The sequence below is a fragment of the Carassius auratus genome, chromosome 26, assembly GCF_003368295.1.
Source record: "Carassius auratus strain Wakin chromosome 26, ASM336829v1, whole genome shotgun sequence".
Lineage (NCBI taxonomy): Eukaryota > Metazoa > Chordata > Actinopteri > Cypriniformes > Cyprinidae > Carassius > Carassius auratus.
Genome location: NC_039268.1, coordinates 2,369,367 through 2,386,145, shown reverse-complemented (window position 1 = coordinate 2,386,145; position 16,779 = coordinate 2,369,367). Strand labels below are relative to the sequence as shown.

At 36.9% G+C, this 16,779-nt stretch overlaps 1 protein-coding gene across 2 annotated transcripts in view; it reads left to right on the top strand.

Annotated features, from left to right (window-relative positions):
• Window positions 1-12,925, top strand: part of LOC113044069 (type II inositol 3,4-bisphosphate 4-phosphatase-like) — a 99,803-nt gene extending 86,878 nt beyond the window's left edge. For both annotated transcript variants that reach the window (XM_026203663.1, XM_026203662.1), the window contains exons 12-18: window positions 420-610; window positions 801-924; window positions 7,617-7,743; window positions 8,739-8,879; window positions 8,993-9,090; window positions 12,230-12,342; window positions 12,767-12,925. In XM_026203663.1, the coding sequence (XP_026059448.1) occupies window positions 420-610; window positions 801-924; window positions 7,617-7,743; window positions 8,739-8,879; window positions 8,993-9,090; window positions 12,230-12,342; window positions 12,767-12,925 (953 nt within the window). The remainder of the gene's footprint in view (window positions 1-419; window positions 611-800; window positions 925-7,616; window positions 7,744-8,738; window positions 8,880-8,992; window positions 9,091-12,229; window positions 12,343-12,766) is intronic.
• The last annotated feature ends 3,854 nt before the right edge of the window (window positions 12,926-16,779 follow it).

Genomic DNA, 16,779 nt, shown 5'->3' with positions numbered 1-16,779 from the left:
TTTCCCATGTTTCCTGTATCCAACCAGATTTTTTTAAAGAAATGAACCCCAATCACAGTCGACCTAAAACAAACTAAACCATGGTCACATGACATTAACATAATTACAATTAAGCTTCAACAACGCTTTAAGACTTCAGTTTTAATTGTTTGTAAGTGTGTGAATAAACACAATTAGGCTGTTAAAGCAAGTAAATGAGTTATGATTATGTTTAATATCACCAACAACCTCTCATTTAAATGCTTTAAAGTGCTTTAAACAAAGCACAAGCGAATCATACCAGTTGATTAATAGCTATGTCACAATCTCAAAGGTCCAGTTTCATTCTCATTGATACTTACCATATGTGTACTAGTTGAAACCAGGTCACTCTGCATGGTCTGGAAAACACATGTCACAATTGTCATATTTTCCCCCAGATCCTCCCATGACAACTGCAGTTTGGCCGGATCAGCTGGGCGTCCTGGTCCAGTCATTGAAGGAGTGTGTGGCAGAAGTGGCCGAGAGAGCCAGGCGCTCAGTGAGTTTCGTCCTGCTCCAGGAGGCAGCGTGCAGCACGGCCCAAGGCCTGCAGCTGCAGCAGAGACGGGACGCTGTGTTCAGCCAGGCAGTGAGTTATCAGACACAAACTCTATGGCCTTTAGTTTAGTTAAGTGTGTTTTGAAAAAAATAGTTTTCACCTTGGTAAAAAAACTATTCCAAACTGTGTTTACATCAATTTCTCAGCATTGATATAGTTCATCAAGTTGTTTTTTTAAGCTTAAGGCATTTCTGAAGATATGTTTGTTGTGTATCTGCAGCTGGCTGCACTGGCGTGTGGATTTGTCATGCGATTATATGCTGGTTTGGAGGATAAGGGCTTTCTCAGACAGCTGCATGCCGTCGGGTTGGTGGCCCAGTTTGAGAGCCTGCTGAGTACATACAGTGAGTATCCTCTATCAAATACACAATCACACCAACATAACCTGCTAGATGCTGTAAAACGCTGGTTACTGGAGTAAACATGGTTCTATGAATGGTGGAAGACCACCAGAGAAATACATGGTGGAAGGAGTCGCGTTTTACACATCACATCCAGAATCTCATATTAATTCAGTCACACGTGACTTTGAGCGATGACCTGCCGGAAGTTATATCAGCTCCTAACAGCATCACGGTCGGTCTCATAGTCATTCTCAATCCAAATGTTCAGAGACTCAGGTTGTCATGATCCAGTCACTGAACTTCCGTTAATTCACCACCAGAGGTCATCATCCACAACACAGACTCTCACACTACACAGTACCCTCTGGACTACATTTCCCATGCTCCACTGCACCAATCACATTCACCTGAAAACAATCACACACAGCTGCCACCAATTACACACACACAGCACAATCATCAGACACGCTTTATAAGCATTGGACTTCCTTTCACACACGGCCGAGTATTGTTCTGCACATATCCCTCTCCTAGTGAGAGCTGCGATACGTAAGCCTTTCCGTATTAGTTTCTAGTTTTCATAAATTAGTTCTACCATTCATAAAATTACATTTACTCCCGTAACCAGCATCCTATTTCACTGTTTCAGACCGCCAGAGTCTGTCAATGCATGGAAGAAGACGAGAACAACCAAGTCATTAGGAAATAAGTGCTAGCTTGGTATATCAAGTTTGTACAAAATATAGATATTTTTTTCATGAATTGATTCGATATGAGGCAAAACGTTTATATCGATATACAGTAGTTTGATACCAGAAGTGCCAACAGCAAATGCACCATTTGAATTCTCAGTACAAGTCAGTCCTGATACAGTGTTATAAACATGGACCAGCTAATCATCAGTACGGCTGCACTCCGGATCAGGGCAGCGTAGCTCCTACTTAAAGGAACACTCCACTATTTTTAAAAATAGGCTCATTTTTCAACTTCCCTAAAGTTAAACAATTGAGTTTTACCGTTTTTGAATCCATTCAGCTGATCTCCAGGTCAGGCGGTAGCACTTTTGGCTTAGCTTAACATAGATCATTGATTCTGATTAGACTGTTGCATCTCACTCAAAAATGTTTCAAAACATAGGAAATTTCTATTTGTTTCCTATTTAAAACTTGACTCTTCTGTAGTTACATTGAGCACTTCAGCTCCTCTACAAACTTTGTCCAGTCAAATGCTCTCTAGTATCTGAAGTGTCCCCTCTCCTACACTATAAAGCCAAATTGAAGTTGTAGCTAAAATCAGTTGATTGTTCACAGAATTACTGCTTTCTATATGGTGAAGTGCACTGCATATGGGATAGGGAACAATTCAGTGTAAATATGCTTTCCTTTGGGACAAATGAAGTCTGGTTTCGCATTGTCTTCAGTGGACATGTATAGAACTGTTAAAACTGTGTTATAAAAACAATAATCCACTCAAGACTGTGCGTTATTAGCTTACTACTGTTTTGGCACTCCGTACATGTACTAAAATGACAGTAACCCATATAACAAACAGACTTGGCCCAAATGTGGCCTCAAGCTGGCACTGCTGACCTCCATGTACCCTTTCAGCCAGAGCTGGGCCATGTGTGGGAATGACGGCACGGCGAGGATCAGGCAAACAATATCCGGGCCGATTGTTGTTGGGAGGAGTGTAGCCCAGATCAGTCCAGTGATATGTGGCCCAAATCAGACTAAGATCTGGCAGCATATTATGTGACCCATGATAAACAAGATAAATCCAATATTGCATGATAATGATTAACCTGTTAGCCAGCACCCCCATTATGGGACTCACAGATGAAAGTGCTCTACCAAACTTATAATTTTAATAGTTTCCTACTTCAGTGTGTTACAAACATACTTGTGGTGTCTTTAGAAAGAAGACCCTTTGGGCTTCACTTTTCATCAACCAGATTTGATAATGCTCAAAAATATTAAAAGTTATAGACACTGAAGTGCCTTGAATTTTTTTTACCACTCTTAAATATTTTTTTATTTGATATAAAAATACATGAATGAGTCCTGGAGAAATCTAGAAAAGTAATGGGTTGAAAGCCACATGTCTCATGAGTTTCTATTTCAAATCTGAATAAAATATAATGAAAAATGAGACTCCTGCAAATATTTTTATGAGACTATGTCTACACCCCCCCCCACCCCCCAAATATAAGAAAATATATTTCCCAATAGTATTGAAGGCTTCTACAAACTATTTAGTCAGTAAACATACCACTGCATAGATTTTTTTTTCAATTATAAGACACTAGACAGAAACTTAGACATTATATAAATGATTTATTTGAGCACTAGAAAAATACAATAAGAATAATTTGAGTAAGAAAAATAAGAATAATAATAATAATAAAAAAAAAAGATTTAACTTTGTTTGCCCATTACAGAACTTCCTGAGATTGCTAAAAATGCATCTTTTACAATGAATTACGATGCAAATAAGTGCTGATGATCACATACATTTTAATGAAGTGTGGTATTGTTAGTATTTGAAATAGCAAGTTAAAACAGAATGAAACATTATCATTTCAAAGTTAAGCAAATCATTCAACTGCATTAAACTGCACTTAATTATAATCTTATTACATTTTATATTATTATTCTTGGTACAAATAATCTTAGAATTCTTAACTTACAGGAAAAGGGAGAGAGAGATCATTTAACCATTATCATGTAATATTTATTTGGTTTAGAATGGGGCACATAATTTTTTATTAGGATGCTGTCATAGACAAAAATTTGCGGTTAAGAAGTTCTACAAAAAGTTTTATGGCAGCGACATCAAACGCTCATTGAATGAGATATGCATGCCTTGACAGAGTTTATGATTAAGTTACATGTGTCTATCTGTTACGTAGACACACTCTTTACTAGTTGATATGTTCTTTATAAAAATAAATAGAAAAATCAATGCAGCACATTTTTTAATGCACATGATTTGTGGATTTTAAGTCTGATTTTATATTCAGTTTAATATACTTTATTGGCATAGTTTGTGTTTACATTGTGTGTAAAGCAGTTTTGGCCCACATCTGGCCCGCATGGATTTCACATTGGCCAGATGTGGGCCGGATCTGGGCCAACACTATGTTGCTCTCTGGCACCAAAGCATGTCACAAAATGAATAAAAGTGATTATAGTAATACACAATGCAATAATATGAAATATTAAGGTCTGGGCTATATAATGCTCAGTTGTGTCTCAGATTTGGGGATTTTGGTTTACTTAAGGCTGAGAATTAGCACCAATATTTAAACCTGTTTTGGCCCAGATTAGGGCCAGTTAAGGGTGATTAACTGGCTGAGATTCGACACTTTGGACAAGGTAAAAGTGGTTGTTTGGCCTGGATCTGGGCCAGAAGACATTTACTATGTAGTAATTCAGCCTCGAGTGACGTAATGCTTTATTTTGCACTTGTTCTCTGCGTATGATTGCTGTATGGCTGTTTCCCGCAGCAACCAAACTTTGAAATAAACAGTCCTTCAGTTTGCGCGTGCCTTAGATCGCAGATTACAGTCAAGTGCTTGAACATGCATCTTAACACGATACAGGTTTGACCTCAGTTCACTGTTCCTGCAGTGTGAAGAGCTGGAGGCTGTTGTTTTTGTTTTTGTTTAATGAAGTGTGTTTGAATGACTCATGAATGACTGCGATTGTTTGCTTCTCTGGGAGAAAGTTAATCTGTGCCAGTGGGGAGATTACTGTGTCACCTGTGTTCCGAGGTAATGTTAGAGAATTGGGTTGGTTATGATATAATAACTTTGCCTTAAGAGAGTGAGGTACATCGTGTTTTGCAATCAACATTCCTGGTTAAACAGGGTAGTTAGGCGGTTTAATTGTAGTTAACATTTTGAAATTGTTTTTTTTCCTTTATATTTTCTATTTTATTTCACATTATAGTTCAGTTTTTTTTGTTATTATTCCTTTGTGGTTTTTATTAATTTTTATTTCATAGTTATTTTAGCGTTGAAAATAAAAGTTAGAAATATTATAAATAATATATATTTATTTTTTTATTATTTTTTTTTTTTTACTTCGTTTTAATTTCAGTTAAATATAACACTATAACCTTGAAGTTCAAGACAATATTTTTATGAACCAGTCATTTTTATGTGAGCATAACTGGTCGATCATGGCATCAAACATTGTGCATCCCTCCAGCTTTGCCTCCCTCTCTGACAAGCTTCACTTTTATGCTCGTTTTGATCAAAATAATAAGGAGATCTCCCTCAAAGCTGAGCATTAACCCAATGAACTGCATCTCACACTCTCCACCTCAGATGTTTACTCCACTCTGCGTAAGGTGAATGCACGGAAGGCAGTTGGCCCTGATGGAAAATATGGTCATGTGCTTAAAGCCTGTGCGGAGCAAATGGCTGAGGTCTTCGCGCACATTTTCAACATGTCCCTGGCCCAGGCATCTGTTCCCACTAGTTTCAAAACCTATACCACTGTGCCAGTTCCGAAGCACTCCCTGCTACACTTGACCCTTTCCAATTTGCCTTTAGCCGCAGTAGATCAACGGAGGATGCCATCTCTATGGCCATCACTCTGCCCTCACCCACCTGTACAGTCAAAACACATGAGAATGCTGTTAATTGATTTCAGTACACAGTGTAATCCCCTCCAAGCTAATCTACAAGACTGACATCTGACTGAGATCTGAAATCCATTTACAACTGGATCTGTTAAGTTAGATAACCTCTCATCCTCCATCATCACCCTGAACACCGGGGTTCCACAGGGCTGCGTACTGAGCCCTCTTCTGTATTCCCTATTCACCCATTACTGTGTTTATGGCTCCAACGCCATTATCAAATTCGCAGATGACATCATGGTGGTAGATCTGATCAAGCATGAGTCAGCCAACAGGTGCAGCATCTGGCTGTGTGCTGTGCCACCAACAATCTGGAACTAAACACCCAGAAGGCTAAGGAGATCATTGTGGACTTCAGGCAGACTAGGAGTCATGCACACACACACCCATCTACATCACTGGAGCTGTAGTGGAGTGTGTGTCGAGTTTCAAGTTCCTTGGCATCCACATCTCAGATGACCTCATCTGGTCCCTTTACACCTCTACTGTGGTCAAAAAGGCACAGCAGTGCTTTTACTTCTTACGGGGCCTTAAGAAAGTTCACCTGAGTCCCAGGATCCTTGTAGAATTCTACCAGTGTACCATTGAGAAAATTCTCACAAACTGCAGCTCAGCGTGGTGCAGCAATTTCTCCACATCTGACAGCAAAGCACTCCAGCGGGTGGTGAAAACTGTTCAACGGATCACCGGCACCCAGTTAACTTCCATCGAGAACATTTATTATAAGCACTGCCTGGGCAGGGCAAGAAACATCATCAAAGATGCCTCTCACCCTAACCATGGACTCTTCACCCTCCTTCCATCCGGCAAGCGTTACAGGAGCCTACGCTCTCACACTAGTAGGCTCAGGAAGAGCTTCTTCCCCGAGGCTGTGACACTTCTGAACGCTACACCACCAATCTAACCTGCAACCTGCTTTATTACTGCACTGGTCACAGTACTTTACATACATGTATTTGCACTACTCATATTTTGCACAGACTGCACATTGTTCAAGCTATCACACTGTAAACTATCTAAAGTTGTTACCGTACATAGCACAGTAAACTGTTTCTATAAAAATAACATTGCACTACTGATACTTTGCATAGAATACATTGTTTAACAATACTATTGTTACTAAAGCCTGAATGCAAGTCGCTTTGGATAAAAGCATCTGCAAAATGCATACATTTTAATTTACTATTGCACACTCATCCAACTGTATTTACGTTGTTGCTGTTCATAATGTACATATAATCCCTACATTGCATTCCTATTTATATTCTGTACATACTCTGCTTAACACTGTATATAGCAACTCCACTGTACATTCTGTAAATCATATCTTCACTTACTCTGCACTTTTATGTATATAAAACACTATATTCTTGCCCGTCTGGTTAGATGCTAACTGCATTTCATTAGCTCTGTACTTGTACTCTGCATAATGACAATAAAGTTGAATCTAAAAATCTTCCAGATGCTATAGTGACGTGTTCAATTTCCCAGCCAACTTATGATTGGTGTCTTTGTGGTCAGCTTTTGAGTGAGGTTCGCCTACACATTGCTGAAGTCAGTGGTTCCTATCATTCCCAATGTCTTCCCACGTCTTTCTTGTGTAATCATTATCCTTAAATACTATTTTTAAACACCAAACATCTGGGCTCTTAAGTAGTCCTGCTAGACGGATTAAATATTATTTTTATTTTTTTTCACAGAGCACAGCTTGTTCTGATCACTGAAGAACTTATACTATACTGATGTACAACCCAGAGAATATAAACTACATAAAGATCAAATAAAATGTATTATAAAGATAATACAATATTGTTTTTGTTTTTTCCTAAATGATATAACCCACTAACCCAATCCAACCTCTGTACAACTGTAAACAATAGATGCATTTATGCATTTGTACAGAATATATTTGGGTGTTTGTATTGCATGGAAATGAAGGTTTTGGAACAGAATTGCATCTTTATTTTTAGTCAGAAGAAGTCTGTAGTATTTCCTCATGTAGAAAGCATGTATATGCTGTAGTAACACAGATGTTTGTCACTCAGGTGAGGAAATAGGGATGCTGGAGGACATGGAGGTGGGGATCAGTGACCTGCACAGAGTGACCTTCAGGATCACGGAGGCGGCGTCTGAGGAAGCTGTCAGCCTGCAGCCCTCTGTCAGCGGTAGACGGTGAGAGAGACCCCTCACACACACACACACACACATGAGTGAACATTCATATCCTAAACACCCTCTGTCTCTTTCTAGCTCTCACATCACTTACTGTCAATTTTTTACGGTCCTACATTTTTGTCTTTATTATATACACTCTAAGAAAAAAAGGTACAAAAGCTGTCACTGGGGTAGTACCTTTTCAAAAGGTGATCTTTTGTACCTTTTAGGTACTAATGTGTACACTTTAGGTACTTATAAGTATCTTTAAGGTACCAGTATGGACTCTTTAGTTACAAAAGTGTAAATTTTGAAGAGGTACCACCCCAGTGACAGCTTTTGTACATTTTTTTCAGAGAGTGTACAGTATATAATAAAGACAAAAATGATTAAAAACATAAAATAAAAAAAGTAATGGGAATATATATTTAAGTTACTCACATTTCCCAGTTATGTACAGTATCTACATCTTTTTTATGTTTAATTTTTTTTTTAATTTTTATATTCATTATATTATATAATATTATTAAAATTACTTTTAAATAAACATTTTAATAAAATTTATTGTTGAAGAACTTTTATACAGCATGAATGCATTAACTTGCTCAAAATATATTTATAATTTTACAAATGTGTCAGTTTCCTCAAAAATGTAAATCAACATTGATAATAATAAGAAATGTTTATTAAGCAGCAAATCAGCATATGATAATGATTTCTGAAGGATCATGTGACACTGAAGACTGGAGTAATGATGCTGAAAATTCAGCTTACACAACACAGAAATAAATTACATTTTACCAGATATTAACATAAAAAGCAGTTATTTTAAATTGTAATAATTTTTCACAACATTACTGTTTTTACTGTATTTTGGATCCAATAAATGCAGCCTTGGTGAGCATTTTGTGAGTGCAGTTGCTCTAAAACGAGTTTCAGGAATTTCGCCAAGGAAGCTGCATGAACATGCTGGTATTGACAGGGTTTAGAAATGTAACCTGTTTTTGTGTTAGAGACCATTACACTGTCGAGGTGCCTCTCCCACATCATGCCTTCCAAGCGCTCCCGGATGAGCTGCGCCAGGGCAAGCCGCTACGCGTGCTCCCCGTGCTCTTCAACGTGGGCATCAACGAGCAACAAACCATCGCTGAGAGGTACAAGCACCGACTGATACAAATGAAACACAATCCCTACAAGCATAAATGCTCGGTGAAGCATGTCTGAGCTGGAACATGATGCTTGTGCTCTCTGTGTGTCTCCCTCTCAGATTTGGTGATATATCTTTACAGGAGAGAATAAACCAAAAGAACTTTGAGATTCTAGAAGGCTACTATAAATCCTTAACCAGCACGGTGCCGTCTGAATGTAAGTGCATCATTGGAGAAACTGAGCTTTTTATATTGCATTTAATCATTCATCAGTTACTTTAATTCAAACATTGGGAACAATGTATATAGAAAATGGTTACTGTATCAACACAGCATTGTGTGAAAGATGATTAAAGCTGACTTTCTTTAGTCAGAAGCCAGAAAGAGCTTTATTGCCAAGTATGTTTTGCACAATGCACACACAAGGAATTTGTTTTAGGGTCACAAGCTTCCAGAGACAACAACACACAGAGATATTAAAAATGCACATATGTACAGTCATGGCCAAAAATACCAGCACCCTTGGGAAATATAATCAAAGAAGGCTGTGAAAATTAATCTGCATTGTAAAAAAATAAAATAAATAAAGGTTTTGAGTTTTGTGTTTGGATTAACACATACACAAATGAATAGAGCGTATATAACACGCAGTGAAATGTGAGTCGGGTCCGCTCCATGGACAGAATACAACACAGATGAAAATATATTTAAATTTAAATACAATTAATATTTTTGTGGAATTTTTTTATTTTTATTAAATGTTACAAATCTCCAAAAAAAGTGTTTAGATAAACATTATATGCTAAATTAATTGTAATTCATGTTTAGTGATGTTCTTACCAGGTGGTGGATCAGTTGTATTTACAATGTAATTATATGAATCATTAAACGTTTAAAACATTAATTGTGCTTTTAGACAGTGTTGTTGAGTAGACAACACAAATAAAGTGGCCTTTAAAAACGTTAACGTTGTATGTTTTAATTCTAGGACTCTCCTCATTAATGCAACACATTCTTGTATTCGGTCTGGAGTATATTTCTAGCCTCTCCATCACATCTTGCTCTTCAAAGGGATAGTTCACCCGAAACCATTAACTGACCCTCTGTCATCCCAGATGTTCATGACTTTCTTTCTTCACTTGAACACAAGCAAAGATTTTAGTCCATATAATGCAAGGGGACAGGACACTTCAGAAACCAGACGAAGGGAACACGACCATGATGATGTATGATCGTTTCACTTCAGAAGACAGTGGTTCATTAACAGGGGTTGCATGAGTTACTGTCATATTCTCTTTGTGTTTAGTTTTTGAAGTGTCATTTCTGGATGTCCCATACACTTGCATTATATATTATATATATAACTTATACAAGATAAGTTTGTGTTCATCTGATAAATGAAAGTCATATACGATGGCATGAGGGTGGAAATGATGGAGTTTCCTTTAAATCCCTTTCGCTGTATTTTTACTTATTATTATTATTATTAATCTTTTTTTTTTTTTTTTTTTTGGTGTTCCACTGGGTTGTATTTTTTCGTTCTCTCCCTTTAACCATTCTTCTGCATTGTCTGTCATAAAAAAAGTACTTCTACCTTTTTAATATGTGAGTACAATTTAAAGTTGTACGTTTTTACTTTTACTCAAGTATGATTTTGACCTGATACTTGTACTTCCACTTGAGTAAAAAAAAAAAAATCTTTTTATTTCTGGTGTTCACCAAACCCATCTTGAGTGTTTGCTGCTATAAAGCTCTTTTTTAGTTTCATCTGACCATTGAAGCCAGTCCCATTTAAAGTTTCTGTCATGTCTGATAACTGAATATGCTTTAGTTTGTGTTTTAATGAGCTAGGAGAATTTTTCTTGAGACCCTGCCAAATACCATGTGGTCATGTTGACCATTTTTTTATGTTTTCTGACCTCAAGACTCACTATTTTCTGCAGTTCTCCAGCTGTGGTATTTTGGGAGTCTCTAGCCACTCACCACACTTTAGGACGATATAGACACAGCTCTTCCAGACAGATTCGTAGCATTCTCTGTTGGTTGGAAACTCTTAATTATTGCCTTGATGGTGGAAATGCTAATTTTCACTGCTCTAACTCTTTTCTTAAAGCCACTTCACCAATATGTGAAGCTCAATTATCTTTTGCTGCGCTTCAGAAATACATTCTTTGGTTTTTCTCATTGTGATGGATGATTAAGGGAATTTGGCCTTTGTTTTCCCTCCTACTTATTTCTGTGAAACAGGAAGCCATGGCTGGATAATTTCATGTTTATAATCTCCATGGAGTACTCAAAATAGTGAATATACTTTAGAAATATTTTACTCAAAATAATGTATGGGTGTGCCAATTATTGTGTCCATTTGAGAAAAACATTCATTTCACAATGATATTTTCCCCCAGTTTAAATTTGTAATATCCAATGGAAGGTACTATTTTTGTAATTTTAATTTTTTTTAAATAAAAGATCAAAAGGATTAACAATGCAGATAAATTTTCCCAAGGGTGCTGATATTTTATGCCATGACTGTATATATATATATATATATATATATATATATATATATATATATATATATATATATATATATATATATATAAATGTAAATAACAATTTCTGCAACATTCTTACTGTTTCTCATTTATTTATTTTAATTTAGAGGATGAACCCATAATAAAAAAAATAATAATACTGAGACTGTCATGTTTAAACTCAAATTAACTACTGTAACTGTAAAATAAAATAAAAGATTTACATTTTATTATAATGGTACTTTTATCAAAGACAGTAAAATGTATACAATATATTTATTATGTTACAAAATATTTTTCAGTTAAATTATTTAAAGTAAATGCATTTGAATTTGAAAAATTGAGTGTGTCGGTGTAAACACACACACCACACACACATCGTAAATCAAATCATGAAAATGTTGTAATATATTTTCATATTGAAGTCTACATTTATCACAAAAAAACGAACAGGGAAAAAAGTTAACTCCAGTCGACTGATTTGTTTTTTTTCTGACAATGGGAATTGTTCTGACACTTTCGATGTTTGATGTTTAAAGGGTTTGAGTGCAGGAATGTATTGTTTTCTGATATGTCAATCACGTCTGTGGAGCGTGACGGCTCAGGATGATGAATGCTCCCAGCAGACGAAAGCCAAGCTGTATTGCATCGTGTCACATCTTGTCTTCTTTCCATCTCTCTGTTTATCAGAAAAATAACATGTCCCCAGACTTTTCAATCTCATCTTTAGGTCTTGTCGATACGGGGACAAACAAGCCCTCTTAAAACCCGTTGATGCATGACATCTCAAGCGTCTGCTCTTCTCGTCTCTTCTTTCCGAAGGCTTGCCACGTTTTCAGACACAGACAGACATTAAGGAACTGCTCGACACCCTCGGCCAGAATGTAGTAACCAAGAAGAGAAAGAATGTGGAGATCCTTTGGCTAGCGGGAATGGTGAGGCTGAGTTTGAGGTCAGGGAGTCCGCAGGAATGTGTGCAGTTTGCTCTGTAACCTAACATTTGTGCAACATTTGGTTACTTAAAGAGCATTCAAATCAATGTCCTGTAACGGGTCAGCATTTCAAGTAAGAGATTGTAATCATGAGTTTTCAAGAAAGTAATTACTGGCTTATAATAAGTAGCATTTTTTATGACTATTATTTGTGTGGCCAATATACACACAACTGTTGAAATGACTGGGGTAAGATATGGGTCAATTTCATTTAATGTCATTCAACAACTGACATAAGTGACAGTAAATACTTTTATAATGCTACAGAAAATGTTAATTGATATGGTGTTCTTTTGAACTTTCTACTCTTCAAAAAAAAAAAGGAAATGAAAGTACAAACAATTCCATCTGTCATGTGTCACCTCAGATCTGTCGCCGGATGAACGGTATCCGCTTCACCAGCTGTAAAAGTGCCAAAGACAGGACGTCCATGTCAGTGACACTGGAGCAGTGCTCTCTGCTGCGGGACGAGCACCTGCTCAATAAAGATTACTTTGTGCGAGCTCTGGACTGCATGCGGAGGTAAGAGCCAGTCATGTCTGTGTAGATCTGTTCTCCTCATATCTGCATCAATTATAGGAAACGTTCTCCCAGAACTGATGTAGATGAGTTTGTTTCTCCATCAGATTTGGAGAAATGTAGCATTGCATCACTTGCTCACCAGTGGATCCTTTGCATTGAATGGGTGCCGTCAGAATGAGAGTCCAAACAGCTGATAAAAACATCACAGTAATGCACAGCACTCCAGTCCATCAGTTAATGCCTAGTGAAAAGCTGTGTGATGTATATGATGCTTTTCATTTCAATCCATTGATCCCTGCTGAAATGCAAGTCTCGTAATGGACTCATGTTTTACCCGGAAGCGATGTTTTATATTTAAAATGCATTAATTATGAATTGTTTTCTTACTAAAACGAAGCTTTTCACATCAGACAACATTAATTTGATGAGCTGGTCTGGTTTGGTGTGTATCTCTTGTGGGTTACTGTGATGTTTATCAGCTGTTTGGACTCTCCTTCTGACGGCACCCATTCACTTCAGAGGATCCACTGGTGAGCACGTGATGCAATGCTACATTTCTCCAAAATCTGTTCTGATGAAGAAACTAAACGACATCTTCGATGGCCTGAGGGTAAGAACATTGTCAGCATTTTTTTTTTTTTTTTGCGTGGACTTTTCCTTTACACATAACGTGATATTAAACATCTAATGCTGATAATAAAGACTGTCTTGGATGTTAACCCAATACCAGTGCATCGGATTTTGTTGTGCACAAAATTCATCCATGATGCATTCAAATATTTCTATGTATGTTACGAAACAGGGCCCTCGCAGATCGGCTGAAATCCAAGTCAGTGTTAATCATGGGTAAAGATTCATTTAGAAGCCAAAGTATGTGAAGCATTGCTTCCTGTTCATGACCCAGGGAAAAGTTTAAGCTGAAAACATACATACAGGAGATAAGGCTTATAGAACATCTGGAAAACGTTCCCCGTCGGCCGCACCTATTTGCGGCCCACACTGCACATAATTGTTGGGGGAAAAAAAGTGAATGTTTATTTTTCAAAAGGATTTCATTATACAAACCCTGTTTGTTCCCAAACAAAGGCTCATTTCAAAACACAGACCTATTTCCAAACTGCTCTCACTTCAAATCGTTCTGATTTATGATATCCTCTCATTTGGACAGCATGTGCCATTTAACGAGAACCAAATCCCAAAATCTAGTCAATAAAAACAAATCTGTCCAATTTTCTTAATTACAAATGTAATTTGTTAATTCGTGTTTAATAAATATTGCTAAGATTAGCACAGTATATGCCTTGGGTTTAAGGTGAATACAATACCATAATGCATTGCAACCAGCTTAAAAAAATCTGAAAAACATTACAAATGTGTTTCATTTAATGTAGAACCATTTTGAAAATTTTCTAAAGACCAAGGTATTTTACACAAAATATTTGTAAAACCCTTGTGTTTAATGAAAAGACAATCCCAGAATGCACAGCAACAAGAAAAAAAAAGCTCAGTGTGTGTATTTAAAGGCAGCAACAGAATTCACTGCAACAGGCTCAGTGGAAAAATTATTGTTTTAATTTAAATGCTGCTAGAAATAGCTCAGTATTTTACAATATTTGTGCATGCTGTCTTTTTGTATCACTTGTCAACACTACAGTCCACTGGAATGGATGTGGGTTGAGTCTCCCTTGTATTTATATACTTGTCTTTCAGTCCTAATTTGCTTCAAACAGAGCTGAACGCTGCTGCTGTTCTAAACAGAAAGCACCCACAAACTTAAAATGTCACTCATAAGTACTCAATTACTAACTACATAATTATTTTGCACACTTTGAACTCTCAAACTCTCCTTATAGATAACACTTGAAATTACATTACGAACTGAACTTTTTTCCATGCAAGCACATTGCATGGAAAGATACTTTCTTATTGCTGTTGTTTTCAGCACGCCTTTGACTAATTTTTTACATTTGAAATATTATAATAAGGCATGAACTTACTTTCCAGAGACAATAGTGATTTGCCAGTTTTTTTTTTCTCCCAGAGCATCAGAAAGTCGTCAGATCCTGCTAAAGGTGCTCAAGGCGTATGTGAAGTGCCTGCGCTGATGGGCGATTCTCTTATTAGTAGTGTTGGGTGTTGAAGCCCTGAAGGCTTCGAGTTTGTTTGTTAGCCAGCGGCAGATGAGAAGGCTGTTGATTTTACGTAGCAGAACCGGTCTGCAGAAATGGTTTAAAGCCAAAATAGGAGGTTGAGCTTACACGTGTTCTGATTAATGTGGATGCATGTCAAGTTGTGTGACATTCACTCAGCTGTATGGATTTACTGTGACATTTCAATCAGCTATTGTGTAAATCCTTTCATCCCTTTTCAAAAGAATACCAGTGTTTGTTACTCTTGAAGGTGCAGGTCGCCTTAAATGATCTTTGTGTGCATCTAGAAATACAGCTCTGCAATTTTTTTAAATATAAATCAAAATGTTTACGTTAAATGGCATGTAATAGCATATAATATAAACACATTTTGACTGACAGGTGTTTTTAATACACTGTTTGCACAGTAAAAAATGCTGTCAATGTAAATAAAACAATTGCATTTTTAGAGTGTTTAGAGTCGGAAAGAGGTGCAGTAAATGTTTAGCATTAGTGAGCATTTCTTTGTTAACTCGAATCCATTAATGATTATTTTTGTGAGGCAAGGTTTAAAAAACCTGTTTGAAAATGGTGAATAGTTTTGCAGTTTACTACGTCAGCAATGATAAATGTGCTACTGATTTATGACCCAGGACCACAAACCAGTCATAAGGGTCAATTATTTTTGGACTGAGTTTTAAACATCATCTGAAAGCTGAATAAATAAGCTTTCTATGGATGTATGGTTTTGTTAGGGTGGGAAAATATTTGTCTGAGATGCAACTATTTAAATAATCTGTAATCTGAGGGTGCAAAAATCTATAAATACTGAGAAAATATGCATATTACTAATCATAAACTAAGTTTTTATATATTTATGGTATCTTCATGGAACATGATCTTTTACTCAATATCCTAATGATTTTTGGCATAAAAGAACCATACAATGCAGTATTGGCTATTGCTACAAATACACTTGTGCTGCTTAAGACTTGTTTTCTGGTCCAGGGACACATTTGATTAATTTAAAAGAGTCATTTGTTTGTGAATCAGACTAAATTTTTTCCCCAGCATGTTCGAGTTTCTGCACAACATAAGAGAAAGATATTTGTATAATTTTTGCATTGACCAATCTGCATCTTGTAATTGATTCTCTATTGTAGTTTGCTATTCTGTCCGCATCGGCAGAAAAACAGACATTCATCAACCATTAATGGGCCTGAATTTAATGAGAATCATTATATTTCCTTCTGCACACAAGTTAATGAATTTTTGTCTCCATTTTCCTTTATTCTTGCCATTATTTTAAGCTCTCAGTGTGTATTTTACTAGGGTTTTGTTGAATGTGTTGGTGTGAGTCTTTTATGAACCAATGAACCTTTTCTTGAGCTTGTTTGTGTGTGTGGACTGACCTATTAACCCTTATGTCTTGTTGAATGTGTTTGTGTGTTTGCTTCTTTCTATCTTCTCTCGTTTCCTCTCAGCGGTCTCTTGGCCCAGGGAGAGGTTGCCCAATGGGACGACCCTGAAGTGGGCTCCGATGCTACTAACAAGCCGGCGTCCCGCCACTTCTATCCAATCGCCCTTCTGCTTGTCAGCTCCCACCTACTGGTGTGGGCTCATTTTAAGTCTTGTTTTTTTGCTTGCAAAATATCAATAAACTGCTGATTATGCCATAACCGTGCTGCGTCTAACTTCTTGCTTCCTCAAGTGGTTCGCTCTGTCTTCA